Here is a 25,964-nt window from a genome sequence, read left to right as displayed (position 1 = left end):
GGGGGCTCCAACCAGGACTGCTACATGTTAAGTAGCAGTAGTGACACATGGATATAGGTGTTTCAAAATAGGTACAACTTAGAAAATGAGGCAGGAAACAAAATGGGGAGGGAAAGAAGGGAAGAAACTGTTTGCACATATAAATTACTATCATAAAAATATAGTTTTTTAAATTTTATATGACCACAAACAACAAAAATTTCCTTCACCAATATGTTACTACAGTAGAACCCTGTTATAATGTTCCTGCATATAATGTTTTCCTGCTTATAATGTCATATTTTTAAAGTCCCAATATTTCCCCCATAAGGACAATGTATTTATTTCCTGCATATAACGTTCATAAATAGTATAATTTCCTGCTTATAATGTTTGCTTTCTAACATTCAATAAATGGGGAAAAAATGTTTTAAAACCAAATTATTCCAACACTTACGATAAAAGTTTCCTTTATGTATATTTATGTTTACAATCACTGCCATACAATACATGAAGTTTGTTAAAATACAATTTTATGCAATATACTGAAGGTACACAATGTTCATAGTTACGTGTCAGTTGGCACCCTTAGTCAACTCTTCTCTTCATTGCCATTCCAGTGGGTATTCAGATGCACATACATAGTCCTACGATATTTAAGTTGCCAACCATTGAGTGAGGGCATAACTAAAAGTGTTTTCTATTGCTTACAAATAATTTTTTTTTTCATTCATACGTAGGAATACCAAAATTAAACATTTTCAGGTGGCGAAGGAGTAGACGTTCTCACTCTTAATGTTGTCATCATGAATCCTGAGACAATTTTACAAAAAATGTGGCAGTGTATCTTTAAAGACAAACAAAATTTAACCAGGGAACACGATGAAGTTGAAAAATTGTTGGCTTGTTTCAGAAAATTCATGTATCAAGTATACTATCTTTGGTTTTAACATTAAAGTTGTTTACATAGCATGGTGAGTCCATTGGTACAAAGCTCGAACATTGTTAAGTGCTAAATGAGATTTCCTGCTTATAATGATTTTTCTTGTGCTCCCTTGAAAAACATTATAACAGGGTTCTACTGTAGTTGGAAGGCGCCTAAAGCACCCATTGAAAAATGACCAATATACAAAACAATTTAATTTAATATACACAAAAAATTTGATATTGAGCAAATGAAAATGATTTCTTATATACATCAAACAATAAAAACATATTTGACGAAAAAAAGTTTTTAATGGAGAACCTCTTGAAAAACTACATTGCAAGATAATTGTCTCTGGTCATTCAATAATCTTCCTTACCATGGATTCAATTCAATACACACTTTCACTTGACTTGCAACTTTGATAGTGACAAAGCCACACACAGTTGGCCTTGTGAAAATACTGGGGTCTCCAACTTGATGCCAATGAGATAAAATGACTGGCCTTGTGCCTTATTTATTGTAATAGTGTACGCAGGAATTATTGGAAATTGGGGGCAATTCAATGTGAAATGTAAAAAAAACTCACAAATTAAAAAAAGTTTTTCTATAACTTCTAGCACCATCTTTTGGTGATAAATTCAAATGAGCTTATTTGTTTTTAAGATACTTAACTCACCGATGATGTGTTGGAAAATGGCTTACCCAACACTAAGATGTAAGCAATTAAGTTAAATTTCTCTTTTGATGCAACAAATATCCTAAATTTGACACTGAGACTTGTCAGTGGCCAAAATGTAGCAAACTAAGCCACGGCTCACTACTTTATCACTGAAAAATGCTTAAACTATTGGCCTCGTCAAAATATGATGCCCTGTCCTCATGTATATAATATGTATTTGCGCCACGGACTCAGCAGCAATGCTAGGGGTATAGGTTAGTTAAAGAGCAATGAAAATGTTACACTATAAGTACTTGAAAACAGAATTCATACATGTTACAGAGTCAGTCAGTGAGTCAGTGATGAGCACATTATATATTTAAGATATTAACCAACATTTTAAGCCACTTTATAAATTTTCTCTTGCTATTCTCCGTTCACTCTTACCTGAGTTTTGGAATAAACAAAGCCTTTTGGAAACAAACATTTTCATTGGCTGCCGGCCGCCGCGCACATTATTCGTACGCAAGAAATAGTTCCTTGGTTACGTACCATTTGTAAGTTATTTTACACTGCCTTTTTTATAACAATTTCGTTTCACCATTAATATCCAATACAGTTTAATGTGTCAGCAAGTATTTACTTACAATTATGTTAGCAGACGCCGTGTGTACAGTTTACAGTTGATGCCCGGCGCAACAGTTGTATTTCGGATTCGCGCGCGCACGGTTTGTTATGGCTGATGCCGGACCGAGTTTTGTAAAGCACAGAACGGGAAAGCCTTTGAAAAGTACACAGAAAACTATTGTGTTGAATGTTTTTAAAACATTTTCAGACAAATATCCGGATTGTTGTGTGAACGATATCGCGAGTTCGACTGCGGAATTTACGGGTGTTTCGAAGAGCAGTGTGCTTTGTGCAAGGAAAGAATTACAGGACACTTGGACATTAACAACTCTTGGGAAGAAAAGGAAACGTGAGTATCCTGTTATCAAAACTTGTGATGATTTTGTGAAGACTGCTATTTGGCGTAAAGTGCATAGTTTTTTCTTCGCAAATGAACCACCTACGCTGAACAAAGTGCTGCGGTGTGTTAATGACGACCCTGAACTTCCTAATTTCAGACGAACAACATTTTATAAACTGTTAAAACTTATCGGTTTTCAGTACATAAAGAGAAGCAAAACTAATGTCATAATTGATAGGGACGAAATTTCACTATGGCGAAGAAATTATTTAAGCAAAATCTGTGGTTACTGACAAGGACGAAAAATAGGTATACTATTTAGATAAAACGTGGGTGAATGAAGGGCATGCTACAAACAAGTCTTGGAAAGATTATAAAGTTAAGAAGAAGAGAGAAGCTTTTCTCTCAGGACTGTCTACAGGACTAAAAAATCCAACAGGTAAGGGACAGCACCTTATATTGCTTTATATTGGTAGCAACAGTGGTTTTTTGGAAAACAGCGAGTTAATTTTTCAGTCAAAGAAATCCTGCGATTATCATGAAGAGATGAATTGTGACGTTTTCCGGGATTGGTTTGAAAAAACATTGCCAAAATTAGAACAGAATAGTGTTGTTGTTATGGACAATGCATCCTATCACAGTGTAAAGTGTGATCATGTGCCAAATCATTCGTGGAGAAAACAAAATATTATCGAGTGGTTACGGTCAAAAAATATATCCTTCAGTGCAACGTCTGTGAAAGTGGAGTTGCTGAATTTAGTTCATACAGTACGTTCATCTTTTACTGCATATGTGATTGACAACATCGCCGAGAAAGCGGGGCACAATGTACTTAAGCTACCGACGTATCATTGCAACTTGAATCCAATCAAACTCGTGTAGAGTCAGATTAAAGGTTACGTGGCACGTAATAACAGAACATTCAAGCTAAGCGAGGTACGTGATTTGGTAGCCACAGCTTTGTCTCCGATTACTCCAGAGAAGTGGAACGACTGTATTCGGCACGTAATGAAAGAAGAGGAAAGAATGTAGGAATTGGATGGTATCAGTGATATTGTCGTTGACAGTGTTATAGTTCATCTCGGTGACAGTGACAACAGTAGTGACAAAGATAGTGGTGGTAGGTCTGATTCAAGTCTGGAAGGGATAGCACCACTGCCAGATAGTGATTAGGTGAGTACCAAATTGTAACACTATCATAATGTTGTCTTACATTACAGTGCTATTTTATCGATTATTCAAAAAATAAAAATTGTTTGCTTTTGTGTTCTGAACAGTAACGGCACCATTTTCCTGTTAAGTATATTACTTCTCCGTTATTTTATTAGCACTGACTGTACTGAAGTGTGTGTGTTGCAATTAGTGCTTGGCACGCAATATGAATTCAGCCTATCACTTGCTGATGCGGCGCAGTGATACAATGGTCTTTGTTTATTTCAAAACTCAGCCAAGAGTGAACGGAGAATAACAAGGGTTTTTGTTCCTATTGCATACCTGCCAACCTTACAGAAAAGCAATTAGTACAATTTACAAAAGAAAATAGTACAATTATAGTACAATCATTGAAAGGCAATTTTTATACATAATACAGGTGCTGCAAAAATTATTTTGTTTTGCACATATAATGTTCACGAAAAAAAAACTGTAAAAAACAATATGGTAATAATTTGGTTTTGGAAACATACCTTTTTTTTTTTAATGATTCTAAGTGCATGTCACTGGATACATAGCATGGTGCTTGAATATGTTATTTATTTTTTCTGCAGCAGGGATACATGTGTGGCAGATTTAGCTTTCTTGAGAAAAGTTTCATCGAAGTCTTGTTCATAACAAATGCTGTTAGTACGTTTTGCCAACAATATAGTGTTTAAAACTTTGTCTGACATTGAAGCTCTGAAAGTGGTCCTATTTTTTTTAATGCTGCTAAAAACCCTCTCACACTCAGCATTGCTATGTGGAATAACCAACACTGATATAGCATTGCATGAGCAACTCTGTCATACTTAAGACCACCAACACCACTACCTATTTTCCCTATGTAAGACCACAACTTGTCTATTCTCTCCACTGAATCCAGTGGGATGTCACTGTCCACCTGCAAAGAACAAAACTGTTGTTGAAGAATGTCTAGTGTCTCCCCATCCTTGACAAGTAGAACAGCAGGAAACATGTCCACAAAATACTTCACTGAAGAAAATGATGAGCTCTCAATATTTTTCACATTAACCACTTCAGCATTTTTCAAGGGAAATTTCAAAATAATGTAATCACATGAGAGTTTAAAGAAATTCCTAACTGATGTGTAAAACTTAGATTTGTCAGACAGTGTCAATGTAGCCACTACTTTTGATGCATTGCAACCCACAACTAGGTCTTCATCGGACTTCTGGTTTGTAGCACTATTGTACAGAACATCAAGTACTGGTGTTGTCTTGATGACATGAGGTTTTACAAATTTCACAAGCAATTCTTTTAACACGTCTGTCAACAATCCCCTAAGAAGATGTATGTGAGGTGTTTGAGATTGCAGGATAACATTTGTCTTATCAAAAACAGGAATAACATGCCACAAAAAATAACAAACTGCTTTATTTAGGTCATCAGTGAGAAACATGAAAACTCTCTCTTGACGTGACAAAATTGGAATGGTTTTTTGCTCTTCTGGTTCAAATGACTGCTTGCTTGATCTTCTTGCCATAACAAAAGTTATCTGAAGTTGAAGTTCTTTTTAAGGAACTTTCACCTGAACGCAAGCCTGCATTTCTGTTTTCATCTGAAGCTCTGCAAGAACTTTCTTCGACTTTACCTGGCAACTTCTTAGGGATTTTGTACAAATGTAAAGAACCTTTTGGACATTCAAGCTTACTATCCACTTCTTCTTTATAAAACCAAATTAAGGGTTGCCACAAATCTATTAACTAACTGATACACTCTCCCAGGGATAGCCACCTAGTGGAGACATGTTTCAAGAATTTCTTTGATTTTTTGTCACAGAGGATTTGCAAATTCTTGAGCTGCTCTTTACGTTTAGCACTTTTATGCAAATAGTAGTAAATATCAACAAGGATTTCATCTACACGAATATGAAGCCCTGTGGAACCCTTTTCTGCTGCTAAGTGCAGTAAATGGCATGCACATCCCAAAACAATAATATTTTCATGGTGTTGCTGAAGTTCTGCGGCTACACCATTTTTGTGGCCAATCATGACCGATGCATTATCGGAACCTAGGGCAATGCAATTTCTAACAGGAATGGAATACTTTTCTAAGCTGTTGAGCAACATTTTCCCAATGTTTTTCCCAGTTGCAGCACCCTCTAACGTAGGCATCTGCGAGCAGAAGATTTTCACTTCGAGTCGAGCTCGAGCGAGTTTGCTAAAATACTCGCGAGTATCGAGTCGAGTTTGAGTTTTTTTTTTAAGTTTATTGCACATAAATTTACTGTGATGGAGTAATAAAATGTGAGAACTTTTGAGAAAAATATGGAAATAAAAAAAGAAACCATTATCATTGTTAGCCTACTAAATTAAAAAATTCGATATTCCTAAAGTATTTGGAATTTCTTATCTCCGCCGGTTGATTTGAAAAGAGGAAGTGAAAGAGCATAGAATAAAAGTATTTTCAGATTTTTAGCATTTTTTTTTCCGCATATACCGTTACTCTACATATTTACCAAATTGTTTAACCTCAAAATTAGTGTCAAATATCTGTAACTTGTCATTAAGTTTAATCAATTTAAAGTAATAAAAATAGAAGCATTTTACTTAATTCAATTTACACTTGCAAAAAAAACTTACGCACAATAAACCTACATGGAAATTTAAGTCTTTTTCAATGTCCTGTAGTCTGAAATATGTTTACTCATGTCATCAAATGTAGAGCTGTACTGAAGAAGCCGATTTTGCCAATATTTAGTTGAATCGGCATTTCTGCCAACTTCCAATACTCTTGTTAATTTTCGACCGATATTACTGAAAAACGAAAGAGACTGCCATAACCTAAAAATCCACGAGTACCCTTTTCACTTTTCGTAGTAGTACTACATTCTTTCAGATCACATTATTTCTTAGCAACATGTGCCAACCGTACATATCAAGATTTAACATCCTTTTTTTTTCAATAATGTTCTTTAATTTTAATATGTCCTAAATAAATACATTACCATCACGGTAAATACACATCTCGGTTATTACGGCAACTATAGTGCAAATGTGGTAACTATCATGCTTCTGCAGTAGTTATGGTATCTACAAAGAATCTTTAGTTCTTTTTATGGTAATTATCTTAAGATAACTATTGGAATTGTACTGTAGTTATGGTACATCATCCATATTTCTTCGTAAGTTGTTGTTCATTTGTATTTTCTTCATATTTATATTTACGTGCGCCATTACTGGCAGGAATTTTCATAAAAATGTTAAACGGGACTTTATATCACACATTTAATGGTGTAAATGATGAGACCCCGGACAATTTAAATGCTTTTTACAGTAAAATGCGGGAAATGTTTCCGCATAAGGCGGGAAATACTTCCGCATAAAGGAGGAAAGTGATACATTAATGCTATGCGGAAAATTATAGAAGTAAAAAAAATTAATCACGGAAATTCGTAAATCCCGGGTACGTAAAAATGATGTGTTCATGTATACGGTCGATCATGTTACATTATAAAGTAAAGGATAATAGTGTTGTAAGACTTTTATTCCGATATAATGAGAGTTTTTTTTCTATAGGTACAGTGCAAGAAAAGCTCGCTCGAATTTCGAGTTGTTGAAAAGCCACGAGCTCGAGTTCGAGTATTACTAAAAAACTCGACTCGAAACTCGAATTTCGAGTACTCGCAGGTGTCTACTCTAACGGTACAATTTCAAGCAAATCCATTTTGATTTGAGAATCTTTCTCACTAAAATAGGTCACTACAACCGGGCAGGGCTAGATTTTAAGGAATATTTTAACCTGCCCAACGGACAGGTGTAATCGAAAATTTGCCTGTCCGCCATCCAATTTGCCTGTCCGCTGTTTTACCCAAATAAAAAAAATTTCAAAGTCGCTGAAAAAGTGAGAAAAAAGGATTTTTGCTATATTTTGCACCTATTTTTATCACACACTTAACATCCTTATTTAATCATCATTTTCAGACCAGTCACTGTTTGAGTCACTGCACGAATTATTGGCTGATTCTGTCTTGAACATCTTCGATAAGGAGGCTGAAAGGGTCGACGTTTTCTCTGAACATTATGATACCAGAGATTTATTGCTGGTGCTGGATCAAACTCACTTTCAGCCATTATTGTTTATTTATAGATTATAGATATTGTCAAAGACGTTTTATTTGCCGTCGCATAAATGTTATTAATCACCTCTGCTGCATTAGTGCGTGCGAATAACCTCTGCGTCACAAGTTGCACCTGTCCACCGGACAGTTGCCTTTTTTATTTTGCCTGCCCGGACGAGATTTTGCCTGTCCCGGGCAGGCGGTAAGGTGCTAAAATCAAGCCCTGCAACCGGGTAAAGCTTAGAATCATCGTTGCTCCCAACTGTAGCAATTGAAAATGGAACTTTTTTCAACATACCTGCTGTAACATTTTGACGCTCACTTGACATTCCTGCAATTATTGCAGTGGTTTTGGTGCGTCCACAACTGAATTTCTTAGATTCTTCGCTCCTGGGAAACATTTTTCTCAACAAAGGTCCAGCATGATCTGCTACTGACACCGGCAGGTTATGTTCCAGAATAAATGATGTGAAATAACATTCTGCTCGAATAACACTAAAATTGTCACTTTAAACACTAAAAAAATTACTAATGTTGGTTGAACTTCCAAGTGAAGCATTCCTTGTGTGTTTCACTGTTCCTTCGTGAACTTTCAAGTCATTTCTATCCCCGTGCGAAATATTTATTTCACACGAGCAATACGCACAGAAAGCATAATTGACGTCAGTTTTTGAACGCCTAACCCACGGAATTTCTTTACTATAACAATCTAAAAACACTTGGTTATAAGATTTCTTTTTCTGTTTACTCGCCATTTTTACCGCGAATTTCCGCGCATGCTTGAAAACAAACAATTCCCGTACGCGTAGGTGTAGCTTCTCCCTGTAGCAAACACAGTAATTTCCACTGCCAATGGCGTTCAAGGTTACGTTCGTACAATGAGTGAATATTACGGTACGCTGTAGTGAAAATATGGCATAACTACTACAAATGGAGTATGCTAGTTCCGAAAATACAGTATTACGAGCTTTCTTTATTATCTACTAAACGTCTTCTGTTGTGTACGATCTTGATACCGCATGTTCGATACCGTAATTGTATGACATCAGTATATATTTACTGTTACGAATCACCCAAATGAGACAAAAATTGCAAAAAGTTTGGAAATCGTACAATAATTTACACCAATAGTACAATCGTACATTAGGGCGCAAAATCGTACATTGTACGGGAAAATCGTACATGTTGGCAGCTATGCTATTGTGCAAGTTCCTATGCAAAGGAAAAAAAAATTGTAATTGAAAATCAAATTTTTTATAAACTGTCATAAGTACTTTCCAAGGAGGGTACAGGGAGGGGGAAAGGATGGGTGTATATATACGTGCGCGGGTGCGTGCGTGTGCTTAAGGCAATGCGACCTCAGAGATTACAGGGAACTCTGATCTGCTTGTGTTTAGACTCTCCTCGTAAATTTCAAGCCCTAAGAGAGGTTGCCTCGCTCGCATTAAGGAAATATCTTTATGCACAATAGCCCTAAGGCCCTGGTAAATTTGCTAACACCAGGTGTAATATCCTGAAAGTTTTATGTCAAACTACTTTAGATCACAGAAGAAGTACAAGTGACCTTGGTTTGTGACAAGAGGCCAACTGTTATCTAAAGCACCGAGTTATTTTTGTCTAACGGAGAACTTCAAGATGACTGAACAGATGACCCTTATACCAAAGACCATGCTCAATTGGCTGAGACTATTTTTTTCCTACCTACATAAAAGAAATTCACACGATTAGTACAACCACCTACATTAATTTGGAAATACATGTAAGGCTTGTCAGAACCTAAAGTGAAACTGTTTTTGTTTTCTCCACTAGAGTGAGTGTGAGCTGGAGTAAGGTGGCACTGAACTTGCATTTTGACATAACCGCAATCCAATCCCAGCCCAGTCATCCTGATTTCCATTTTCCTTGGTTTCCAGATACCATCACAAGGATCTTACCATGTCATGACTCTCAATATGCCTGTTTATATCAAGCAAGTGACTCAAACTCCAACTGTGAACTATAATCTGAATAGATAACACCTTATCAGTACACCGTAAGGAAAACACCTGATAAGAATGCTGCCAAGATCATACAAAAAATATAAATTTACATCATAATAGCCCAACTCTTGCATTAAAAAAATAATATTAGAATGAATACACTTGGCCACCCATTATCACCCAATCCACGAGAAATAATCTTAACTGTTGCTAATGTTTCTTGTTAGCCTAGCATTCAGTGACAACCAAATACAAAATTCACTAAAAGGAGTCACAAAGAACTTTAATAAAAAGTAGTTATAAATACATAGACCTAGTTGAAAAGTAATATTAGTACAAAATTAATGTCAGTATCCATCCAAACAAAATTAATGTCCGTATCCATCCGAACGCACAAAAATTAATGACTAAAAGGGAGTTGAAAGTCTGGCAGACATTGAAGTCATTCGAGATGAGGGGAGAAGCAATATGGATGAGCAGCAGCAGTCTGCCACATGTCCACCGTGGCTGAGGCAGTGTCTTGACCGCACCTGAAGGTAGTAGCGCTGGGCCACACCGCTGTCCCAGGTGACACGCAAGTCCAGGAGGTACCGACTCAGGTCCCCCAGGTAGATCAGACACCGGTGGGCAGCCTCCTTGGCCCACTCCACATACAGGCTGTCCTGGGTCTTCTTGTGCGACGAGCTCTTCCCTGTTCAATCACAGGCGTGCTTGCTAGGTGCCAAGACTGTGTTCTATCTTAAAATACTTTTTGAGACAACTAAATTATAATTTAAATTATAAACTCTCAACGAATTCACAATTTTTAAACAAAAGCCATTTTGAAATTTTTTAGGTTGCCTAAAATAAAAACTATATATAAATTAGTAATCTGGAAACTTAAGAGCTATCATTTACTTCCTATTTCACAGCAGACTTTTTCTTGTTCTCTTGCTGTTGACAAGAAATTAGTCATATGAATAAACTATTACAATCACACATACCAAATATCACATGATCATTTTTTTAAAAAATCAAATAAATAAAAAATGACTTCATCATATAAAAAAAGGCCGACTTAATACAACTATATGGAACTACTTTTTAATTCAGGCCAAACAGAGTTAGTAGATGCTGTTAAAGTTAGAAAAGATATCTGTTCAAAGGCAGATTCCAAGAGTGCTGCAATTAGCACTAATAAACTAGTCAAATGTACCGTATTTTTCGGCATATAAGATGAGAAAGACAAATACATTGATTAAAGCTGCTGCTTTAATGACAGTTGTCTCATATGATGGTATTTATGTTGGTGTTACACACAGTTCTCACATAGTAGAGTACAAGGAATAAAAAGGAGAGAAGGCAGAAGCCACTTTTAGAACATGAATCACAATTTCCTCGTAATATCTGGACCCAACTGTTTTCTTATCATTTCTGAAATAAGAAAGGTTGAGTTATTTCCATGCCCAAGCAACCTTTAAGTACGGTGAGAAGGGTGACTCACCCCTAGGCAAGCCTCCAGTGTTAACGAACAGTGGGAAGTCCACAAGTCCCTCGAGGTCCAGCCTGAACTCGGTCTGCAGGCGGAACAGCAGGTGGTGGTAGTGTCCCACGCCCGCCAACAGATGGTTCTTGATGTGCGACACTTCTGTGTCACTCCAGTTCTGTTCCTGGGGGACGACAGCAAGCAGGTCACCGGGGTAGCATCAAGCCGGAGTGTAGCAGAGAGCGAAAGGGAGGTAATTAGAGCAGAGGGTACAGCTGTTGACCCTTTCTTTAGTCCATAAGATAGCAGTGAGAAGATGTACGGCAACAGTCGGTTTGTTTGGCTTCACTTTCGATAGCTGGACTCAGAATATCTTTTTTTTTTTTACCATGCCACTGCCTATTTATGACTAACTTGCTTTTCAATAGCTTTTAAAGAAAAAGTAAAATGCTTCTTGATTGCCCATGCTTTCTATTCGGTTGAATATTTTTGGAAATAACCAATAAATACACATGTATTAAATTTTTACTTATATGTTTCAGAGCATGTGTTTTTTTTTTCACACAGAAAATGCTGATATAGAATAAGCCAAGACTTGGCAAGAAAAAAAAAACACGGAGGTTAAAAAAAAATTATATCATAGTTTTCCAAATCTTGAGATTGGTAAAATTGAGGTAAATTAGGAACCTCCTAGCCCCCTTCCCCTCAATTAAAATAAAAAAAACATCTTTTGTTTTTTAACAAAAGGCTGAAAGTTTTCAAACTAATTACAATTGCAACAGATGAGAAAAAATATAAAAGTATACACTAAAATTGCAAACATTTTCAACCACCCTGCAAATATTTTGTGTTATCTTTAGTTTTTCACATAAGTTCAATTTCAACACAAAATCATTCAGGGATAATATTTTTCCTGAATAAAATCTTAGTTTTAAGTGAAATTCCTGTCAGTTTTGTAGATTACAATGAAAAACCTAATGTAATTCAAATTTTCAAAATCAAGTTATATTCTGGTTATAGTACAGTTTCACGTCACAAATACGGACAATGTTGCTTATCACATATCCAGTTTATATCAGAGCTTTAAAATGCATATCTTCAATAACAATTTTTTTTGGCAACTGTAGTTTAAAATCACAAACACATTAGTCTCCTGTAAAATTCTTATGTTGCTGCTTTTAAGAAAATTAATAATAAAATTCCAAAAAATACTTGTTTTGAACATAAACACTTTCCTATATTTATCCTGAAAACAGCGTTGATAAATTCCTATTGGTTTATGATAAATCACTGTTTATAGCTTACATTACAATACCTGTGCATTGACACAGCCCCACTATTTTTTTTGCTTTCCCGTGTGGGTCTGTATGTACGTTTTGGCTAACTTTATTAAAATCGTGAGAATGGTCTATTTGGTTAGTATAGCTACACCGAAAATACTGAAAAATATATTTAAAGGTCGCTTAAGAATTACCAATATAAGCTGTAGCTATCCTGACTTAACCAACCGTTCACACAATTTCACATTATTTTTAAATGTAGCTAACCTAACCTAATCAAATATCCGCACTATTTTAAAATACTTTAAATGTAGCTCTAATTTCTTTCACTTAAGCTACGGCCACATGGGGTGCTATGCTCGCCATGTTCGTTACGCAAGTACAATATACATAGCAGCTACATCTCAGGTATCACTGGCCACACAAAGCTGTGTTCGCTATGTTGGCGATGTCACTAGGTGTTTGGTTCTCTGCTATTTTTCGTAAACATCACTGACTTCGTGCATGCGCAAATAAACAAAAACATCTGTTTTCGCATGGAATTATGCTATACTCCTGTGTTTGCTTTGAATTAGTAACATGTCGATGGAAACGTTCATTGACGAAGTACGAAAATATCAATGTTTATGGGATAAACCAATACAAGAATATATTCATATGCGAGATAATGAATGGAATTTGATATCATAGGAGGTTATTAAGGAAATAATAATTATTGGTATGAATTCCTATTGTGCTTAAATTTCCTTTTATTTTGATGATTAATCGTTAAAGAATTATATCATGATGTAGAAATCATTGTTTACTGAACTGAAGCAAATTGTCTATCATTCATCTGCTAAAATGCTTTCCCTGTAATTTAGAATTTTCTTCTCAATTTTCTTCTTGATGAGAAATAAAATGGTATCCAATTAAGTTGTACTTATTCTGAAATAATTTATGCATTTGGCATCGACCTCAAGCACTTAATTAATCAAATTATGAAATTTTCCAAATTATTTTCTTTTAGAATTGACCTCATGAACCCTTTTTTTTTTACGTTTACATACTGCGAAAGCCAGCAGAATATTATCGTCTGGAATTATCACTTGAATCGCACGGCATGCGTCTCTCTAACATCGCGAACTAGTCTATCCTGTGAGGCCACCAGGCGTAGTGAACATAGCGTAGCTTTCTGTGTGGTCTCGCCTTTATGTAAGTCAATCGAAGACGATCTATGGACATCTTTCAAACACGTTTTTATCCTATAATATGTGCTACTGAAGTTACTCAAGCAAGCGGCGAACTTTAATGAACTTCAGAACTGTTTGGGCCTTAAAATGGATTGGTGTGAACTGGTTGCTATGCTACGTGGTAATTCCTAAGCAACCATTAAAATTATTTTACAGTAATTTTAATGCAGCTATACTTACCTAACCGATCATTCACAATATAATAAAGTATTTTTATTTTAAATGTAGCTAACTTAATAAAATCAAACTTCTAATAATATCATAGATTTGTAATATTTACACAACACATGCACGAACGTGAACTCGGAATGAACTGTTGTGAATGCTAGGTTTACCAATCCTGTGATTCTCCATGAATAAGAATGATCTGGAACTGCATATAAGACAAAATGGTGGCGGCTGCATAGGTATTGCAATGTAAGCTATGAACTTTGATTCCTCCGAAACCAGTAGGAATATAAGTTACTGCTTATAGAGTGGATGGAGGAACTTCTTAGTGTGCAAAAATAGTATTTTCAGATTTTTTTTTAAAATTACTTTACGGAAAAGCTGCATCTTAATATTATTACCCCGGGAACATGTTCTTCAAAGTTTTAAACATATTTTCAAAATCAAATATATTTTGGGGTAATACTCAACCGAAAAAAAAAAAAAAAATCAGAAAACATGGTTTTCACACACTACACATGCCTCTAAATTTACTCCAAAGGGATGGTTTCATAATTCCAACTAGTTTATAAAAAAATTAAATTTTATATCTTACATTACCTGTGTTTTTACACTGCCGCTGCCATTCATTGTTTACCCGCAAAAAATAGGAATATATGTTTTACGTATACTTGAGATGTTCCTGAATTAACTTTTAAAGGAAGGTTTCGTAAAAAAATAAGTTTACAGCTTACACTAAAATACCTATGTATTGTGCATTCACACAATCGCAGACATTCATATTCACCCATGTGGGTTTTTAAATTTTTTTTGGATAACTTTAGTCACTGTAGATGTTTAACAATTGTATTGCAGTTGTAAGTAATTTTTAATGCTTATATTGCATGTTTGTTGTTTTATTAGAATAAATAATTATGGTATGAAATGTTTGTTTGGTTACAGTACAATACCCACGTACTATTTTGAGTGATGTAATGGACAAATCTAATAGAAGGCAAAAATTTGAATAGAATTGTTAATGTAGTTCATTTTCTGTGAGGAATATGTGCTGTGCACTGAAGTAGCTGAAACATTGAATTTTGCAGTCTTTCCAAGGAATTATTCAATTACAGCCGTCATATATTCTGTGTTTGATATGGTTGGTATTCAGGTATCCCAGTTTAACCCTGGATCCGGATGGCATGATCCTGATGCACTTGATGCTTGATGTTTTTATTTCCGTACGTCTGAAGATACTGTACATTAAAGAAATTGTGAAATAAAAAAGAATTAATAATGAAGGTTGAAATTTTTTATTTTATTTGACTAACAATCATTATCATTATTAAACAATTTTTTTTATGTACAGGATTTTCTGACGTACTGAATTAAAACAGCAAGCATCATGTACCACAGGATCAAGCCATCAAGATCTTTTGAAGTACTGAACTAAAACAGCATCATGTACCACCGGATCATACTAACAGGATCATGCCATCTGGATCCAAAGATAAACTTCAATATATGAAACGGGAGAATTAGACATATTTTTATTTCTCCATAGTTGGCTACAGTTGTGCTAAATGATCACACTACATGATCACGGGTAAACAATAGTGGCAGCATTGTGAAAACACAGGTATTAACTGTTATTTTTCAGAACCGATAGTAAAAATTAAGAGACCGTCCTTTCAGGGCAAATTTAGGGACGTGTGTAGAATGAAAAACGTGTTTTCGATTTCTTTTCTTTCCGTTCTAAAAAGCCGCGATATTAGAGTATTACCTATTTTGGTAACCATACAGCTTTGCATCACAAAACAATCCAACTCCTTTTGTTATTTAAATATTTAATTTTAAAATACTAATGGATACACAATAAGAAACAATAATTGTTCCATAACACGTATCCAAGTTTATTCTTTGATCCTGTATACAGGATCATGCAATCGGAATAAATCTGAATACGTGATACGGAAATATAACCGCAACTACATACCCTCCGAAAATTTTTTGCTGTTGTCACCACATCATAGTACCCTTTTTTCCATAGAAGCTCTTCACCTTTCCGGCCGTAACCTACAGGATCTGAAAATATCAACCTTTCGCAATATTCGCGCAATTTCATCCGTTGGGCCTCCAAGGTCGCCGTAAAAAGGTCACTGCAAACCTCTGCTCGGCCACGACTGTCATCCAGATGTCGCACAACATCAGATATCGCCCTATAACATTATTACACATTTAGTTCTAAAGTCATAACCCTCCACATAGAAATAACACAAGCAATTAAAACAAAAATATTGCAATTTTTTTTTAATTTTACTTGCCTGTACAGCCGCCGAGTTACATCCACTCCTTCGCTTCTAACGTCCGTAATCGGATTGTAAGACTTCTTCATAGTGTCAACTCATTTTGGCCCAAAATTCTTCTGACAAGCTTTTCTCATTTTCCTCTAATATCATACGTAAAATTTGGACTTTCATTATACCATAGTCGACCAGTCGCCATTTTGTCAATGTCAACTACGAATGTCAAATTATCAACACCAACACAACTAACATAAATGCAATAAACATGTATACCAATGGTACCGTCAGAAATTAAAAAATCTTAATAAATGCATTATTTACTTATAAGATATGTAATTAAAGTATACTAAAGAAAACGAAAAAAAATTCTGAAAACTAGAAAAAATAAGTCACTATTGAGATGGTATTTTTTATCACCACAACATAATCGCATATAGTTATCAAAGTTAGAAGCAAGGAGTAGGTGCCACGAAGTACGAAAGATAAAAATGTGCAATTTTTTTTTTACTTTTTAATTATTTATGATCATTCTACAAAATGGAATTGCAATATTTCCTGTTGGCAAGTTATTATCATTTGAATGAATCTATAGTTAAGGTTTGCCTCATTTGAAATACTGTTGCATCGGATGGTTGGTTGGTTAGGTTAGCTACATTAAAAATACTTTAAAATTGTGTAGACGGTTGGTTTTCACACTTTTATCTGTTTCAATCCATTCATATTTACCTCAACTTCCCCATCTAGTACCCAATTGGGTTTAAAGTTGTAGTTATATACTTAGTGGGGGAAGTTACAGTTCCCATTTTATTTGTGTAGGGATGCATGATACATAATAACATAATAGAAACTGAATTGTGAAGTACTATGCTATTAAATTTTAAAACTTATTGCAATTATTTAACAAATATTCTTTTCTTTCTTTCAGCATGTATTACCAAGACTGCCTCCAAAAGAGAGAAGTTATGCTCTCCCAGTTGCAGAGCAGTCACCATCTTCTCAAATTAATGTCTTAGATGAAAATTATGAACTGAATTCAATATGTATATTTTAATAGATAAATTAAATAACTGAGGTGATTTTCATTGCATTTTGTGTTTAATCCTTGTGTTTCGGTGTTCTGCAGTGTTTTGACTTCCATTTCTATGTTTGCCAGTGCATCAACTTCAATATTAATCTGGTTTTATTGTTTTTCACCACTTAACCTTGCCTCTACTTACACTCCTCACTCTATTGGAAGCAATTAATTATAATGTTATAAAATTCAAAATATACCTACATTCTTTGTTATTAAAAATTATGCCAAAATTGGAAATATAACTTATTTCAAATATCAATAGTTATTATTTATGAATAAGGTGAGATTAGTGATTAAATTAGTGTTCAGGCCGGGTGTAAATTTTGAATTTGAATTTCCCGCCCGCAGCGTTGGAATCGTGACGCTGCTGCTCCCACGCCATCTTGTGACCAGTTCGTTTTCGTTTGTTTTCGCTTCGGTAGGTCGGCCGTGCTCGACAGTAGAAGTTTGTGATTATTAGTAATTATACAGTCCATTATGTCGATTGAGCCCAGACATTTGGTCCTCCGGGCCATATTCAAGATCCTACAACATTAATTGCTAGTCGTTTACGTGTTTTCGTCTCGTCTTGTGTCGTCTTTCGGTCGCGTGCGTTGTGCCGGCTTCGTGCGACGTGGAATCGTGGTTGTATTACCTGGATAACTTAAGGAGGCACATCGACATCGAAACAAAAGAAATATATATATATTTGGAGAAGAAAACGTGTTTTGTTTTATTATAATAAAATATGTACATGTATTGACGTGGTGATGAAGCTGTGACGTCAACACTTGCAGTACGAGTTATATCGATTGTTCGAGATGGCGACCAATCGATCGTATTTGTGTGGTCGTTCACATCCATTTGTTTACGTTTTGCACGTGTTCTTATCTCGTGCACGTCATGTCTGAAAAGGCAGAAGTTCTCATTAGCCGACTGGAGCGAGCTGAGAACAGATTACAACGAGCCGCAGCCTTAGCCAACAAGTTTGAGACTGACAACTCACAGCGGGGACTGTTTATATCCACCTGCAGAGATCTACCAGACCTAAAACTTCGTTTTGAACAGGATCACCTGACACTCGAATTGACGTGCAAGGACAAACCACATGTTGACCTCGCCAAGCACACAAATAGGTTAGATGAATTTTATGACCGCTACTATGTCATAATGTCAATCCTTGACACTGCAATATGTGATTCAAAACAGACTCAGGTCTCCAAAGGTTCTTCACCTGCACTGTGAGTGTCACTACCTTCAATTTAGCTACCATGTTTTGCAGGTAAAATAACCTCTTGGACCAACTTCGCTAACTGGTTTCAAACTCTTTTTCTATAATCGTGACCTGTCAAATGTGGAAAGGTTCGCATACTTAAGGCTATCCTTGGAGGGTGAGGCCCTGTCATTAGTGCAGTCACTGACATTGACAGGTGACAATTTTGAGGTGGCATGGACATTATTGGGGAGAAGATACGATAACCGGCGGTTGATAATATCACATCACCTAGATGCCATATTGGAGGTTCCTGTTGCCACCTTTACCTTAGTTGTTATCCTGTGTAGTTTTGTATCTACAATTAGTGCGAATGTGGCAGCTTTGCAAGCACTAGGACTACCGATAGATCAGTGGGACCTATTATTGTTTCATCTGCTTGAGAAGCATCTTAGTGGAGATTTACGAAGGTTGTGAGAGTTGCGTGTTCAAGAGTTGGAAACACCAGCACTACAAGACTTTGTGGTATTCCTGGAAAAACAGTGCAGATCCGTAGAAGCAGTGGGTGTCAGTGGGCGTGGTCAGGATCCCAAACCCGGGCCTTCAAAGGTAGTCATCAACCGCACAACCCAAGATCAATGGCACAATGTATCTGGCACATACTTTGTTGCATAATCTTCAGCTTGCTGTATGTGTAATGGAAAACACCCTCTGTACCCATGTTCGGTTTTCACTAAACGAAACGCAAGGGATTCGCATTTGTCAAGGATCAAAAATTGTGTATAAACTGTTTAAGGCCCCATCATATTGTGAAAAGATGCCCGTCGTCACTTTCATGTAGTCATTGTCCTTCTCGCCATCATTCCTTGCTGCATTTTGAAAGCACTGAAAATCGGCAGAAAGAGGTCAGCAACGAGCCACCTGATGAGGAGGTTGTGGTGGACAGTGACACACCTACATCGGTCCTGTCCTCATTCTCCGGAGGATCTACTTACACCACAGTGTTGCTCTCCACAGCATTGGTGGAAGCTCAAGACACGTCGGGAGCATTTCAGCAACTCAGAGTACTATTGGACTCTGGAAGCCAAGCCAACTTCATCTCTAAGGGTACCGTTAATCGATTGAGCTTCGTCGACGAAGGACATCGCAGCCTCTTCAGGGTATTTCCCAAACACCACTCACAATAGCATGTGGAGAGGTTTCATGTTTGATCAGACATAATGGACAGGAAGGGCCTAACTTCTCAACAGAAATGCTTGTCCTTCCTCAATTAACAGGTCCTATCCCATCATCACCATTCAAAACAAACAATTGGCATCATCTAAACCATTTGAGGATAGCAGACCCATCATATGCCTTTCCCGATTCTGTTGACTTGCTGATAGGCGCAGAACTGATTCCAAATATCTTGACAGGGAGGAAACTAGAGGGCCCTCCTGGCACTCCTGTTGCCTTAGAATCAAGCTTCGGATGGTTACTTATGGGTAGAGTAACAAACACCACTGAAACTCTCTTGCCCACTGCTGAAATTACATCCCTGTTTGTTTCTTCTTGTAATGAGACTCTAGATGCTGCTGTAGAACGTTTGTGGCAGCTGAAGGATCTGCCAGATGTCAAACTCACTCCCACACCAGACGAGAAGGAGTGTGAAAGCATTTTTAGCCAAATATGCACCCGACTTGAAACCGGTAGATATGTTGTCACATTGCCCTTCAAGACCGCCGATCCAGATCTAGGGGATTCGCACAGTTCAGCGCTTCGTTGCTTTCAGTCCTTAGAGCGCCGTTTGAATCGACAACCGGAAGTGAAGAAACAATATGTGGATTTCATGGATGATTACCTAGTCAGTGGACACATGAGTCCTATTGGTTCTCATGAGGTTCCTGCCAAGTCATACTTCATCCCTCATCATTGTGTTCAGAAACCTAGTAGCACTACCACTAAATTAAGGGTAGTCTTTGATGCGTCTGCTAAGACCAACTCAGGAAATTCGCTCGACACATTGTTAACCGGACCTAAGCTACAATGTGACATTGTGAATGTATTGCTGAAGTTTCGGATTCCCACAATTGTATTTACCACTGACATCAAACAGATGTACCGTCAAATTTTGGTACATCCCGACCACAGAAATTATCAGTGTATCCTGTGGCAAGCAAGTGAGGATCAACCAGTACAGACATACAAATTGAATACTGTTACATATGGCAATTGTTCGGCACCCTACCTGGCTCTACGCACACTATATCAGCTGGCTGAGGATGAAGGGGGAGATCTCCTGTTAGCTGCTAAAGCTCTGTTACAAAACACTTACGTTGATGACATTGTCACAGCGACCGATGATTTGCAGTCAGCTCGAAGGTTGAGGAAAGACCTCCAACAGTTACTTTCGCTTGGTGGTTTTCAACTGCGAAAGTTCGCCAGCAACTCTACTGAACTCCTCAATGACCTACCTCCAGAAGCTGTACTACACTCTTCTGAGACATATTCATTTGATAATAGCTCCTCTGTAAAGGTCTTAGGGTTACACTGGAATCAGATTCAGGTTACCTTTTCATATGACTTCCAATTTCGATCACTTGTACTCACGAAGCGGGGGATTTTGTCCGAAATAGCTCGCATTTTCGACCCGTTGGGGTGGTTATCGCCTTTGATGCTTCTAGCCAAGCACCTGATGCAATGCCTGTGGTCAGTAAACATTGGATGGGATAGTCTTGTTCCATCCGACATAGCAGCAAAATGGGAAATTATAAGAAGTGAGCTGTCTTCGTGTTCTGCCATTGCCATTCCTCACTGCATCAACAAGCATCATCCTCAGTCCCTTATCGAACTACATGGCTTTGCTGATAGCTCTGAGAAGGGATATGCTGCAGTTGTGTACCTGCGCCTGGTGTCCGCCTCAGGTGTAATTTCAACCCAGTTGTTACTTGCAAAATCCAAGGTTGCCCCATTGAAACGAGTGACTCTCCCTCGTCTTGAACCATGGTACTAAGACTACAGGTACGCGCGCGCGCATCGCCTCCCCTCGCCCCGCAGCTGCTGATGTCACGTGGCTGATAGCTCACCCAACACCAGCAACTACAGAGCGTTGACTCACCACCACATACTGTGCTTCTTGCCATGGTTGTTGCGCTACAGTAGCTCTGTACGTCTTGTCATTCTTTCGTTCGCAGTAAAGCTGTCTACGGTGTACGAATTTCGTTTAAATATCATACTGTGCTGTTTACGGTTGTAAAAACAGTAGCAGAAACAGTGATGGGATAAAGTTTTTCTGCTTTCCAAAACATGAGGATCTTCAACAAGAATGGATACATTGCTGCCGCAGAAGCGACAAAATTAATGTAGAAAATGGTAAGTAGCCTATATCATTCTGAACCAATCAAATGTGTAGGTTTACATTAAACACATAGTCCTTAAAAAGAAAACATTCTGCAGCAGTTTTTTCTGAACGGAAAAACACGGATGAAAAGACAGACGAAATGTGTTTGGTAAGTGATTTTTCGTCAAATTAAATGGAACAGGGCAGTGCTTATCTGAATGAAAGCACAGAACTACTTTTGTGCAAGGAAATGCATTTTACAAAGACATTTCAGGAGAAATCACCTTTAAATGAAATAGATCTTGCTGACATAGAAGAAATAGACTTAGATTTAGAGGACAGGCCCCTTTCAAGTGACGAAATTTTTCTTGAAGGGCTGAAATATGTTGCTGGCTATATAGCTCACCGTTTCAGAAATAAATATCCTGACCTGGGCACTACGGATTGCAATTCGGAGGACGATAGCTGGATACATAAAGGGTAACTTAAAATGTCCCACTAATGAATTTTTTGAATTAATAAAGATCGCTGAAATGTGTTTTGATAATGTTCATGGCAACAATTTGTGCAAAAAAGAGCGGATTTTTTAATGACTGACTAAAATGATTTGCGGAACTACTGAAAATAAATATCCAGAAGAAGTTATAAACTGTTTTGTCAGGACAAGAACGTATATGCGTATCAGGTATTTGAACATGAAATATGTTAACGAACAAGACGAAAAACGCAAAGAAAGAAATAAGATGAGGAAAACTACCCTCTAAGATTTTTCAGTGTGATAGAGTCCACTTTCCTTCACCATAATATACATGTTCATAATTTATTTACGAAGTTTTTTAACTACTATATTTAAGAAAAGCATTTATTGTGAATATTCCAGCAATTATGTAGGGCTTAAGGTATTTATTGTATTCCAGATATTGAGTATGTCATTTTATTGCCTTTATTAAAAATTATATATATGTTAACAATGTAACAAAATTGCGAAATTTTTGTATTGCTATTGCAATTTCGTTTCTTGTAAACATTATTGTAGACTTTTTCATGTTGAAATTAAATTTGCTATAGGGTTTTTTGTATTTTAATTATACAGTTATAAGATGTTTTTATATTTTGTTTACTGTTTACAAACATTTGAAAAATATTTCCTTAACCATATTTCCATTTCCATGGCAATAGTCTTGTTAGCTTTTCGGGTAACTCTTCTACATGGATGATAAGACGGTACGACATCTAAAACATAACACACCACCTTTACATAACTATTAAACTAAGAGGTGTTTTATTTGCATAATATTAAAGTATAATGTTTCCTTGTGGCGTAGGTGATTTATAATTTCCATTTATTTAGAAAAATGCGCTTTCAGAATGTTTTTTAACACACAGTGTTTCGGAAGGTTTGGGATCGTCCATTAATCACGTGAGGCTCGAAAGGGGGGGGGGGGGAGGGGGTCGGGAAAAATCACGAAATATCACAAGGGGGGAGGGGGGTGTAGAGAGATATCACGTGTATTTATTTTTTCGTGCAATTTCTACTAAACCAAAAAGCGACGCGTGACCTTGACTCGCCGTAGCCAGGCAACAATATCCCCGCCCGCCGCAACATGAACCACCCGGCTCGGCTTGCCAGTCGCCAGTAAGACTGTGATTTTGGCGCCGTATACATGAGTAAATCACATATAAGCCTTTCCTTTATTATTTTTATGCCAGTGAGAATAAACCTGCAACCTTAATGTGTGTCTGGACATTTTTATCACTGTGCTTAATTTTCCAGAATTAAATTAGATCATACCTATATTTAAAGATAATATTCTGAAATTTTTAAAAATATTTCGTACCAAAAAAATACACGCGATTTAATTGGGGGGGGGGGGGTGTTTAGTCTGAAACCTCACCACAAATCAATAGGGGGGAGGGGGGGTTAAAAATTTGCTAAGAAAACATCACGTGATTAATGGACGACCCCTTTTTGAAGAAAAAAATTGTCTACGCGTTTTATTTTTTTGCAGCTGCATTAGGGCACGTGCATGAAATATAATTAATCCGTAGGAAGCGCAATGGTTTAAAGTATTGATGTTGAAGATTTGAAAAGATTTATTGAAATAGTGTGAGAGAACGAGCGAGTTGAGTGAGAAGTTGTGCGGGAGTGCTGTCTGGCTGCGGGCGTGGCACAGGTTAGCTCTCAGCCACATGACGTCGTGCGCAGTTGCGGACGAAAAAATAATCCATTCCGCCTCCCCATGGTCTTGAACTATGTGCAGCTCTCCTCTTGGCACGTTGCCTACATACTCTGATTGAAGTGTATTCCCCTGAGTTGCCAATGAGAGAAGTATACGCTTGTACTAACTCATCAGTTGTTTTGGCCTGGATCCAAGCATCCCCACATCAATGGAAAACCTTTGTGGCCAATAGGATAAGCAAAATTCAGGATTATACATCCTCAAACTGCTGTCATCATGTTTCTAGCGCAGACAATCCTGCTGACTGTGCATCACGTGGCCTTACTCCTGAACAATTATTACAGCATCCACTTTGGTGGTCCGGCCCTCCTTGGCTTCGTCAGCCCAAAGAAAACTGGCCTGTCTCCCCAATCACGATATCTGAGGAAGCCCACTCTGAGAAACGTTCGTCTGTGGTTCTTCACACTGTCATAGAGTTATCTCCGTAAGCTATGTTAATGGACAAATTCTCCTGCCTGCGTAAAGTATAAAGAATAGTGACTTGGTGTCTTCGATTTAGCTATAATGCACATCCGAACCGTACAATAATTCTAGGTCCAATACAAGCTAAGGAAGTGCAATCTGCATTTAAGACCTTGATCAAGGAAACACAAACTGACTTCGCTGAGGAATTTGCCAGACTCTCACGCAATCAGTTATGCACTCCCACCATTCAGAGTTTGACACCCTTTGTGGATGGTGATGGTATTTTACGGGTGGGCGGTCGGCTTCAGAATTATGCCTTACCGTCGGATCAGAAACATCCCATACTACTTCCTAAGAACAGTCGCCTAGCTGTTCTCCTCATTGACAAGCTCCACCAGGAATTCCTGCACCCAGGCACCCTTACGGTACAGTCACTGCTCCAGCAAGAGTTTTGGATAATAGGTGCCAGGATTTTAATTCGCCGGCACTTGAAAGCGTGCCTAAAATGCTTCAGAACTCGTCCAAAGAGTGTTTCACCTGTCATGGCTAGTTTGCTAGCATCTAGGGTGTCTCAGGCTAAACCTTTTCTCCACACCGGTGTTGATTATGGTGGCCCCTTGTCCATTACCATGGCCAAGGTAAGAAAACCTCGAATTCTCTCAGCATATATCTGCCTGTTTGTGTGCTTTACCACTAAGGCCATACATATTGAGCTTGCATCTGACCTATCTACAGATGCCTTCCTCGCTGCTTTTCGACGCTTCATTGCGCGACGAGGACACTGTGCCCACATATATACCTAGTGACTGTGGCACCAATTTTGTTGGTTAAAATCGTAAATTGACTGATCTTGCAAGATTTCTGGCTGATGCCAACACGAAGAAACTCTTTGTTGAGACTGCAGCTCCCAAAGGGACAACCTGGCATTTCAATCCACCTGCTGCTCCACACTTTGGCAGATTATAGGAGGCAGGGATTAAGAGTGTGAAATCCCTTCTACTGAAGTCTGTAGGACTGCAACTGCTCACCTATGAAGAACTATTCACCATGTTGGCTCAGGTGGAAGTATCCCTAAATTCCCGACCTCTGTGCGCACTGTCAACTGATCCCAATGACACATCTGCATTGACACCAAATCATTTCCTAAACTTTGGGCCTCTACAAGTGCTCCCAGATAACGACACTACTACGACTCCTGTGAACAGGTTACAGCGATGGTCCCTGGTCCAGCAAATCCATGAATCCTTTTGGAAGCGATGGCACCAGGAATACCTGCATCACCTCCAACAGAAGAAAAAATGGATCAGTGGAGACAAGAATATAACCGAAGGACAGCTAGTGCTCATCAAGGACTCAAACCTGCCCCCACTGCGTTGGCGGGTTGCCAGAATTGTTAAGGTGTATCCTGGCAAGGATTGAGTCGGGCGTGTCGCAGAAGTTCGCACTCCTCACGGCACATTCACTCGACCTGTAGTGAAATTGTGTCCCCTCCCCATTCAGTAACTCTTGAGGATGGA

The 25,964-nt window shown here is 37.7% G+C and overlaps 1 protein-coding gene across 1 annotated transcript in view; it reads right to left on the bottom strand.

Moving 5' to 3' along the window:
• The window catches only part of LOC134537989 (nonsense-mediated mRNA decay factor SMG5), a 74,951-nt gene extending 58,501 nt beyond the window's left edge, over positions 1-16,450 (bottom strand). The window contains exons 1-4 of the mRNA XM_063379004.1: positions 16,235-16,450; positions 15,907-16,129; positions 11,270-11,435; positions 10,317-10,477 (exon numbers count right to left, since the gene is read on the bottom strand). Of these exons, the coding sequence (XP_063235074.1) occupies positions 10,317-10,477; positions 11,270-11,435; positions 15,907-16,129; positions 16,235-16,305 (621 nt within the window). The 5' untranslated portion in view covers positions 16,306-16,450. The remainder of the gene's footprint in view (positions 1-10,316; positions 10,478-11,269; positions 11,436-15,906; positions 16,130-16,234) is intronic.
• Between the last annotated feature and the right edge of the window lie 9,514 nt (positions 16,451-25,964).

This window comes from Bacillus rossius, chromosome 1 (genome assembly GCF_032445375.1).
Source record: "Bacillus rossius redtenbacheri isolate Brsri chromosome 1, Brsri_v3, whole genome shotgun sequence".
NCBI lineage: Eukaryota > Metazoa > Arthropoda > Insecta > Phasmatodea > Bacillidae > Bacillus > Bacillus rossius.
This window is presented reverse-complemented; position numbering and strand designations above follow the sequence as displayed.